Here is a 10,963-nt window from a genome sequence, read left to right as displayed (position 1 = left end):
ATGCCAACCCTGAACAGTATAATGATGAGGATTTACAAAAGTATAAAACACTGTTGAAAAACACAGAGATTCATCTGGATACCTTAGGACGTCTTAAAGGTTCTAGTGGAGAAAAATACCATTCTATTATTAAACCTCTATTCAAACCATCTGATGCAGCAATGAAAAAGCATGCAACTCGATCCAAAAAAGAACTCGAACACAGAACGAAAACAACAACAACACGATCATCTTCATCTACGGCCAAAGGAACGGGATTGGATGACTCTCGTTTAACATACAACACTGCTCCCATGGAGTATATTTATTGGGATGATCCAAATGAGTTAGTTGAACGTCTTAAACTATTGGTGGCTTCGAAAGACGCCGGCAACACATCTCTCGACAACGAAATCGTAGCAATCATCAATGAACTAAAAGAAGCTAATATAATAGAGTAACTGGGAATGTCAGTATCATTTCCACTATGAGTGTCGACAAATTCGGTCATCACTCTCGTAACAGTAGTAGTAGTAATGCCCAAAAGGTGGCACGAGTTACATTTCCACATACGTCTGACGGAAATATTAATGCCGAAAATGTGAAAATTTGCAATGTCAAGGATCCATCAGTCAATGACGATGCTGCAACGAAAAAATACGTTGATGAACAAATCAATGAGATACGTAAAACCACACTTCCACTTCTCGAGTGTGAGACCAGAATCAAAGATGACCTAAATACATTTAAAAGGGAAATGGAGGAAACTCTAGACACTGCCACAAAATTAATTGCAGATGATATACGTGATTTAGAAAAAGAACTGGATGATATACATAACACCGCACTTCCCCTTCTCGAACAAAAGTGGCAGGAAATAATGAAAAATGATTTGAATACTCTACAAAAGGATACGGAGAACAATATAAATATGTTGAACAAACTAATCCAAGATGATTTGAATACACTGAAGAAGGATATGGAGAACAATCTAAAATCTGCTCTCGAGCAAAAGTTGCAAAAAATAATCAAAGATGGTCTGAACACACTAAAAAATGATACGGACAACAGTATAAATATGTTGAAAAAAAAAATAATCCAAGATGATTTGAATACGAAAAAGGATATAGAGGATGCTCTTGAGCAAAAGTTACAAAAAATAATCAAAGATGGTCAGAATACACTAAAAAATGATGCGAAGAACAGTATAAATATGTTGAAAAAAATAATCCAAGATGATTTGAATACACTGAAAAAGGATATGGAGAACAATCTAAAATCTGCTGCAGAAACAGTTGCAAAGCATACGATGTACGATATAAAGCTGGAACAGAGGATAAAACAAGTGGAACAATCATTAAAAAGCATAGTAGATAGCGTTCATTCATGGGATATAGACAAACGTCTTAAGGTAGTGGAAGGTGTGATGAAAAAATAATGTCTAAAGAAAAGAAAGAGGTGGTGAACGAATTGCATAAACCAGCACGAAAAAACTATCCTCGTCGTCGAACAATAATCAAAGGAATCGATGACTTGTGGCAAATGGATTTGGCTGAAATGCGTCCTTATGCACATCAAAATAAAAATTATAAACTAATACTAGTGGTAATTGATTGTTTTTCAAAATTTGTGTGGACAAGTCCTCTAAAAACGAAGACTGGTGAGGAAATTACTCGGGCATTTTCGGATATTCTCGCTCATACTCGACGAGTCCCAAAAAACTTACAATCTGATCAGGGAACCGAATTTTACAACAGAAAATTTCAAAATTTAATGAAAAAACATGAAATTAATCATTACAGCACCTACACGATCAAAAAAGCTGCTATTTGCGAAAGAGTTATTAGAACGTTGAAAGCAAAATTGTACAAATATTTCAGTTTACATGGATCGTACAAATGGTTAGATGCTCTACCCATAATCACCGAGGAATACAACAACACAAAACACAGTAAAACAGGATACAAACCGTCTCAGGTTAACAAATCCAACGAAAAAGCCATTTTAAACAAAAGTTATACTCATTTAAAGATTGCCGGTCCACGAAAGTTTAAAGTTGGCGACATTGTACGTGTATCAAAGGCAAAACATTTCTTCGAAAAGGCATACACGCCCAATTGGACTACTGAATTATTTAAAATTGTACAAGTTAAGATAACAAATCCTATAACGTATTTGCTCGAAGACATGCAAGGTGCGCCGATTAGTGGCGGTTTTTACGAAGAAGAATTGCAGAAAACATCAAACCCTGACATATATCTGGTCGAAAAAGTACTCAGACGAAAAGGCAATAAGATGTATGTGAAATGGTTAGGAATGGATAGCAAACACAACAGCTGGATAAATAAATCGAATATAGTTTGAGGATCTATATTTCGATTCGCCGCGTAGACATACACTTTTCTAAAAAAGGCTTACAATTAACCACAAGGAGTGGGGAATGACAAAAGTATAAATTTAAGACAAACTACGATGTTCAGTTTACACCCATTTCGTCAACGGTATTCGAAACAAGAAGATGATGATGATGAGCTCTCAAGATAGTGGTTATGACAGTCAACCTGTTAATTTCGATGATGATAGCAGTGAATTTAGTATAGAATTTGGCTACGATGAAGATGGTCAACCACCTAGTCCTGGCGCCGAATTAGATCGAGTATTGGCAAAATTTGAAGCAGCAGCCACAAATGAAGTATATTGTTTATTGGAAACTACATATCCAATGAGCTCTCTCCATATAAAAATTGGTCTATCTCCAGCTCGAGATTTTTCACCATCCATCATTCTGTGTAAACATGGTAATTTTAACAGAATCAGTTTAAGCACATTCGAGTGGAAAGCCATAATTGAGTGGTTTAAAGAAAAAATGAGTGATTTTTTCCAAGCAGATCTACCGACTTATGCAGATGAGTATGATCCCATCGAATTTATGTGTGGTGATTTTTGCAAACTAAGACAATTGGTGATGGAAAATGTAAAGTTGCTGACAATCGAGAAATTTGGAGCCGCATTTTATTTGTGGGAAGATGACGTCAACCAAATTATAGAAGCAGACCAGAGCATGATGTCGCATAGAGTGGTGCTGTTAAAGAGTTTACAATTTCACGAATACTATATAAACATTTCAACTTTCATCAAGAACAATTTTGGTGCTATAGACTCTTTACATGGACCAGTTGAAGCCTTCGCAGCATATTGCAATATTTGTCCAAACACTTTGTTAAGTTTAGCTTTAAAGGAATTTGTATATTATTATAAAATTAAAGTTGTAAATGATTTAACTGAATAAATAATATTAATATAAATATGTTGTCTTTTATTTGTAATCTAACATAAATAAAACCAAAAAATGTAAGATTACACAAATTTATTATTAAAACTTACATTATAAAATTAATACTATTTTTTATATTTACAAAAACTACAATTTACAAAAAAAACTTTGCGATAAGTGATCTTTTCTTATTTTTGTGATCTTATGAGTAGCCATATACTAAAAGAAGATAATTATTTATGCATAGTGCATCTACATTGAAAGAACCAAGTAGTATCAAACAAGACATGATCAAACGAATTTTGACACCAATTATCTGTTTTTCTGCAACAACAAATACATGTTATTCAACAAGATAATGTCCCCACGGAAGCGTATTAAATGATTTTGGTATTAAGTACCTCTTATCGTCATAAGGACTTAGAGCCGTTTTGGATTGCTCGATGCTGAATACTGAGTGTTGGTACGACCGAATACATCTTTGGCTCGCGGTTTGAAGTTTGAATTCTTTAAGACATTTTTCATAGTCTTCGTACGTAATTTTATTTCGAACGACGTTATATTTCACTCCTTTTGCTTTTTTCGTTATTCCCAAATTTCCTATGTCACATTCAATTCTCTCTTTGTTTAGTTGTTTTCTTTCTAGACGCTGTCTCTCGTTTTCCCTCTCCTCGTCAGTTATTTGCAGTTTAAATGTGTACATTTTTGATCGTAATCCAATAAAATGTGTAATTATTTTCCCATTTGCCTCGTCCTTCATTAATCCTGGGATTTTTTTATTTAACCTTTCTATTTCGTATGGGTTGTGTTCGGCATAGTCTGAGGTATCAAATTTACTTGGATGCGCCTTTAAAACCTCTCTATATGCATCTGAACATTGCAATTCATAAATAAAGCTATCTGTATCCATGTACAGCAATGAACAGTTTTTCTCTCCCATCGTTGGAAGCATAAAGTTGTAGTGAAAATCATACATACATACTTTTGATATATCTAGGATTGCTGCGCCTATATACAGGGGTTTATTAAAACATACTTCTGATTTCTTAAGTTCGATAGCTACCAAATTTTCGCTAAAGATCGTACGACTGTGAAATCGACTACTCGCAATCAAATTTTTGGCTCCGTACCTTCCATGCCACTTTTTACATAATTTTACAATACGATGACGTCTTTGATTCTCCATGGTCTTGCCGAACACAGCATTATTCATTAATTTGAACAAATTTTTCTCAAAACTGTTGGTGGCTGCCGCCCGTAAATTTGTATTTAACTCGATATACGGTCGCAGCCACGCAGATTGATTAAATTTCAAAACTTTATGTATTTTTGTTAAAATTAACCCGTTGGCTAATGCCTGTTTAAGATTTCTATAATGCATAATATATTTGGTTTTGTGATATAAGGTTGGTATTAACTTTGCTAATTTTGAACCGGGCGGAATGCGGTGTTCGGCAGCAAATGGAAAATCTTTATGTTTGTCGTGTAATTCGCGTGGATACTCCAAGTCAACTTGGAAAAAATAGCCCTCCTTTGCATCATCCTGTATTGACATAATATCTATATGGCCTTCGGGAAGATTACCAACACCAAATTTGGTTACGTCTTCGATCCACTTGAATCCTCCTATTGGTAAAGCTTCACTCATGGCCCAGCCATACAGATTATTTACATCTAAATAGAGGATGTACTTAGAGGGCCGTGTGGGATCATACGACGAAATGTATTTGTTGTTGGCCTCCGAATATCTGTTGCTACAAACAGATATCCCACCTCTTATGGCTTTTTCCATAAACAAGATCATATCCACATCTTTTAGCAATTCTAATTTACATTGTGTGTATCTCAACATACAATCCCAAGTGTATCCTGGCATAGTATAATACCATGCTGGATCTAATTTATATGTGTCTCGACATTTTTGTCGAAACTGCTCAAACACATCAGCCAACAGCAGAATATCTGTTTTTAAATACAAATCGCTGTATTCTCCCAAATTTTTACAATTAAATTTCTGCCAAACATTTTGCGCATGAGCATACTTCTCTTCACTAATGTATTCATTATTTAACTTACTATAAAAATGGTTAATTGTGGGTAAAGAAGTTTCATCCAATTTTTCCAAACTATCAATATAATCGTAACAAAATACTCCTTTACAAGTTAACAAATTAAATGTATCATTATCTAATTGACTAAATTCTCGTTTTAAAATCTTCTTTTCTGATATATCTAAAAGAGATGCCAATTCATCGAGTGAAGCTCCCATAAATCTAAGTGAATCAATAAATCGTAATTTAATTTGATGTTCGTCAGATTGTAATGTAAATGAAATATATTTTTCTTTATTAATGGGAAGTAAGCTCAAGTGCCCATGCTTGCAAAGATCTATAATCATAAAATGCGAGTCGTAGCCACTAAAATTATGAAATACGATTGGGACGACAAACAATTTTTTAAAGTTCAAATTACATGCTTGGTGCGCAAATCCTCGTACTTGTCCCGTAAAATGATCGTGATCTACAACAATTGTATCTGTAGCCAAAAAGCGTTTCTCGCAAATATGGCACAAAGTTGCTTTATTTGTGTTGGGCTTTTCGACCATAGGTACAATTGTCTTTATTTTGGAATTTACAAATTTGGAAATTTCAGTCATTTCTTTTGCGAACCACTCCATGCAATTTTCACCTCTATAGCTATTAAAATAAGATAAACTATCATCGTAAGCACATTTCAAATAATAACCTGCACTAAAAGGTACATGTTTCTGATATTTTGCTGTTTTACTCACTGTGACATTGGAATCTGTAAAATTATGTAATTGGCATTCAAAATCAGCATAAACTATAAACGGAGTTGTTTGTTTGTATGTAAAATTGCGAAAAGCCACATGGTCATATTTGGGAACAGTCATTTTGCATTTATTCACATCTGAACACATTTCTTCGTGCTCTGCTAGTTTGCTTTCGCTGTGAAAATAGTTTAAACAACGATCGCAAATATATTTTTTACGTGTGTTTTTGTTCAATTGCGATTTTACTAATTTTCCTAAATCTTTAATCCAACAATAATGAAGGCGTATTTCAGTCTGATCATCATCATCTTCTGGAGGAGCATCGTAATCGTTTAATTTTGGGAAATATTTATCTTGTACTAGCAGCAAATTAACATGCTTTTCCATCTTTTGCGGTGTCAGTCTGGCAGGTATTACTTCATAAAATTGTTTGTCCTTCACTACGTTTAATTCTAATGCAAACACATTGACAGATATGGCGTTTGATTTTTCAAATTTTGAAATTTGACTTAATGGCATTGGGCTTTCTAATTTGTCTGTTTGCAAAACAGTAGAATAATGTGGATATTTCGAAACTCTCTGTGGATCCTTAGTAACAGGACACAAAGCGCTAACTATTGACCAATAAAAACAAGCCTGATCAACGTTATGCACATTAATGCACGCTCGTTTTTTCTGAATCTCTATTGGCAAGTCAATGAACGATGAACCGTTTCCTATTTCTACTTTATTAATATTAACTTCTAATGAAATTACTTTAGACAGAGCAGCACCCGAATCTTTTTCTGCAAATTCAGACAGCTTTGTAAAAATTTTATCCTTAACATTTTCACTAAACCAAAGATGTAAATCGGTCGATGTGTCTATAATAGCATTTTTAGTGTTAAAATATTTTAAATCTAAACTTTCGGTATCACTTGATTTTTTAATGAATTCGCCGCAAAATGTAGTATTGACTTTAAGAATTCTATTTGTTTTTAAAATAATTTTAATTTTTCTGCTAAAAATAATATAACAATCATTTAGGAACTGTGTTAAGTCCTTATGCACTAAATTAACTATAACTCCAGTTTTAATTCGACTAGCAAAACACGAAATAACATTTTCCCATTTAACTCTATTGTGTAATTTTGAATTAAGCCCCAACCCAACGTACTTATTATTGAAATTTAAAATAATTTGCCTAAAATGCTTAAAATGTCCTATGTAAGTTTGCAATTTTCTAACTGTTCCTACGGATAGTCTATTGTTTTTAATTACTTTACTACATCTAAAAATTTGACTATTTAACCGTCTTGTCCAAACTTTACGATCTCTTTCAGTGAATTTATCGAAAATTATTTTACTAAGCTTTTTAATAATGTGCATCAAATCATCAGACTGTTTAATCACTTGTTTTATATGCATGGCTATGGCTACTCACACACAAAATAAGAAGAAAAAATCACTTACCTTATTCAACTATCTTAAAGGATGCTAGGAGTCTGCTTTTTCCAATATCAACTTCCCCTTCGTATATCAGCGAATAGTTTCCGCTGTTGAGGTCCGTTATTGCTGCTTGGTAGGCTTTGGTTACCCGCTGTGGTAAGAAAACAACTTCAGCGCCCAAATCCAGCAGAACTGTATCCCCAAATTGTGTTGTTACCACCTTTGCACTGTGAATGGTAAATTTTTCTCCAATTTGCAGATCTTTAAGTTTTTTTATTGGCTTACGTTCTGCAACCAAGGATGAATTATTTAGTTTTGATAGATCCATCTACAACAGCAATAGAACAAACTATAGTTTTTCCGCTTAACGTGAATGGAGAGATGCATTACATACTCGGCAATAGAGAAGAACCATATACTACAAGAAATCGAAATACGAATAGCGGAGAATACTTCTTATAAAAAATAGCAGACGTGAAATGTTTTACAACACCCAAATAGATAAAAAAGACATAATAAATACTGCATGAAAAACGACCAGAGAGATGTACAATTCACATAAAATACAATGATAAAAAGGACATAATAAATACATAGAAATATACAAAAGACAAAAACCGCTTACCTTTATCAGATATATGTAAGTCACTGCACACCGTATTGACTACTGCGAACTTGTTGTTGTTGTTGTATGTTTGCGATGCGAACTGTGACACCGTATGCGCTCCTCGGTCTTTTAAAGAACAGAGCAGCATATCGCCCCACGCGAGCCCAAGTTGCGCCAACCTAATGCGCCTACGGTACCATCAACTGATTCGTTTCATTGATAAGCAACACCTTGTGTTCTAGAAATGCTCATATTTATATATTTATTTTTATTTCTTCAACTAATTTTTATGGTATACAATAAATAGATATTGCGGTAAGCGAATCGTTGTTATCAATTTAGAATTTTGTTAATGTGGTTGCTGTTATCATCATATATTTTACAAAATGTAGCAACTGCGGTTTTCTTTCCGGTGTACTTGTTTTTCCAATGATTAAAATAAAATTTGTTATCACACTTGTTTACGTGTTTTGAATTATGCGGTACCGCGTTATCACGAGGCTTCATCCTGTTTGCTAACAAATGCACTATTTTAACATATTATTATTATATTTTAAATATTTCAGTATATAATTCTGTTTTTGTGAATTTTGTATAAATAACTATAGTACCAATTTTTGGAAATTAGTATAAATCAAGATGCTGGTCTGTTTACATGTCTTATTGTTGCTCTCTGTATCTGTGTGTGCACAGAATAGCACTCTGGAGTATGCTAGTTCTTTTCTTAAACGTTTCGGATATCTAAATACATCAAATAATGCTCTTTCTAGTATAGATATGGTTCTAGTTGCCTTTCAGGAAAAATACAATCTCCCTGTGACTGGAACATTAAATAATGATACTATAAATATGATGATGAATAAGCCTCGATGTTCTGTTGGTGACAATAACTATGCCATTCGTTCGAAGTGGAATAAAACGACTTTACGCTGGTATTTCCCTCAGGCTATTAGTAATCCTGATTATATAAATCTTGCTGCAGAAGCTTTCGCTAGATGGGAGACAATATCTAATTTAAAGTTTAAACAAGTAATAATACCTTCTCCGAGGCCTGATATTACTATAACTGTGGTACCAGATACTCATAATTTTCGAGCAAGTTGTCAAGGAACCTCTAAATGTTCATTTAATTTCGATGGTCCTGGAAAAGTATTGGCTCACGCATACTTTCCAAGCGCACACGGAGAGTGTACCGAAATTCATCTTGATGTTAGTGAACGATGGTATGTAGGAAATGGCAGCGCTCCCAATGGTGAAGTCAATTTTTTGGCTGTCCTAATGCATGAAATTGGTCATTCTCTCGGACTAGCACACAGTACTATTGATTCGTCTATTATGTATCCTTGGTATCAACAAGATGTACCACCTTTTGGTGATGATGATAAAAAGGCAATGAGTAATCTATATGGACCAAAAACAACACCCTCTTACATACCAACAACAACACCAGTTACGCTAGCACAAACACCACTTTCGCACAACAAGAACCATATGTCGAAAACATCTACCATCAAACACAGGACCTCTTTGCCAACAACAACAACGACCACACCTGCAATACAAAACATATTATGTCTAATTCCGTATCCAGATTTCATGTTTCTAGCTACTTCTCCTCAGTTTCCAAATTATAGAATGTACGTTGGATATGGTCCGTATATATGGAAGTTTGATTTAAATGAAATGCGCCTTCCAAAACATCCCGAATTAATTACCGATTATCTCCCTAAAGAGTTGAGGTCTACGCACGTTTCACATGTTTTTCAGAATTCCGAGGGACACTTAGTAACTATACGCAATAATCAGTATTACGCTGCATCTTTCCCCAATTTAAAACTTCAAAAACGTTTTATGTTTCCTTCTATACCTGCGAGAACCAAAATAAATGCATTATTTCAAACAAACAGCGGTCAAACGTATTTATTATACAATGATGATTCTTATATTGAATTTAATGAAGCTGGAGATGTCTTAAACCGTGGACCCATGAATTATCTTTTACCCGGACTACCAGATACAATAACATCAGCATTCCGCTATACTGATGGGTTTATTTACTTTTTTCAGAACAACACCTATTATAAGTACAGCGAATACACACGTAAAGTTGTAGCAGCAGGAACGTTTAGCTGGGAACTTTTTGGGATACCCTGCCCCAACGACGGGCTATTAAAACAATTAAGAACTTTGTTAAACAAAATTGTAACTATATACGAATAAAAATGCTCCGTTTATGCTGATGTTGTTTTTATTTAAATTCCATTACTCTGTATGTATGTTAAGCAACGTCCTGCGTTGAATGTCACATAACTGTCACGTTCTACGTCGAATGTCACGTCCTGCGTCGAATGTCACGTGGCATTTCACGTTCTACGTCAAATGTCACGTCCTGTCTCGAATGACACGTTCTATTAGGCACTGTATGGACAAGAAGAAGAAGAATAATGTTCATACTGATCGTTGACATGGCTTCTGTGTGTCACCTACGCTTTCATTTGACACCTCATGCGTCAAAATCAGGCCAATAGCAACGAAGATACGTTTTAGCGCCCATTTGGCAACGTCGCCATCTTTGTTTTTTGTGTCCCCGTCTCCTCCCCGTTCCAACGAGCCCTCGTACGCCCCGATCGGACCAATAGAAACAAAGATATGACGTAATGACCTTTTGGCATGCTCCGATGCGCACGGCACATACTGCGTTCAACCCCATTTTTCATCCCCTTTCCAACGAGCCCTCGTACGTCATCCTACGTTAAGCCGTTTGGAACTTACGACCGGGGGTTGCGATTTTAGGGGATGCGATTTAGGGGTTGCGCTCAGACATACATAGACTATCTACTTTTATAATTTATATACTAGATAATATTAGATATAAAAAGTA

At 34.8% G+C, this 10,963-nt stretch overlaps 1 protein-coding gene across 1 annotated transcript; it reads right to left on the bottom strand.

Annotated features, from left to right (window-relative positions):
- Window positions 1-304: 304 nt before the first annotated feature.
- LOC140433797 (uncharacterized) lies at window positions 305-8,391 on the bottom strand. Its single transcript, XM_072521773.1, has 3 exons — window positions 8,101-8,391; window positions 4,039-7,803; window positions 305-413 (listed from the first exon to the last, which is right to left on the bottom strand). The coding sequence occupies exons 2-3, from the start codon at window positions 7,452-7,454 to the stop codon at window positions 305-307; spliced, it is 3,525 nt and encodes a 1,174-aa protein (XP_072377874.1). The 5' UTR covers window positions 7,455-7,803; window positions 8,101-8,391.
- Between the last annotated feature and the right edge of the window lie 2,572 nt (window positions 8,392-10,963).

The sequence above is a fragment of the Diabrotica undecimpunctata genome, chromosome 2 (genome assembly GCF_040954645.1).
Source record: "Diabrotica undecimpunctata isolate CICGRU chromosome 2, icDiaUnde3, whole genome shotgun sequence".
NCBI lineage: Eukaryota > Metazoa > Arthropoda > Insecta > Coleoptera > Chrysomelidae > Diabrotica > Diabrotica undecimpunctata.
Note: the sequence above shows the minus strand (reverse complement) of the source record. Positions and strands in the feature narration are given on the sequence as shown.

Excerpts from the sequence above, each read along its gene's own strand:
- LOC140433797 (XM_072521773.1), bottom strand. The coding sequence starts at position 7,454 with ATGCATATAAAACAAGTGATTAAACAGTCTGATGATTTGATGCACATT. Across the intron at positions 414-4,038 it reads AACCCATACGAAATAGAAAG|TTCATTGATGATTGCTACGA; the intron begins GTTAAATAAAAA and ends AGCTTCTTTTAG.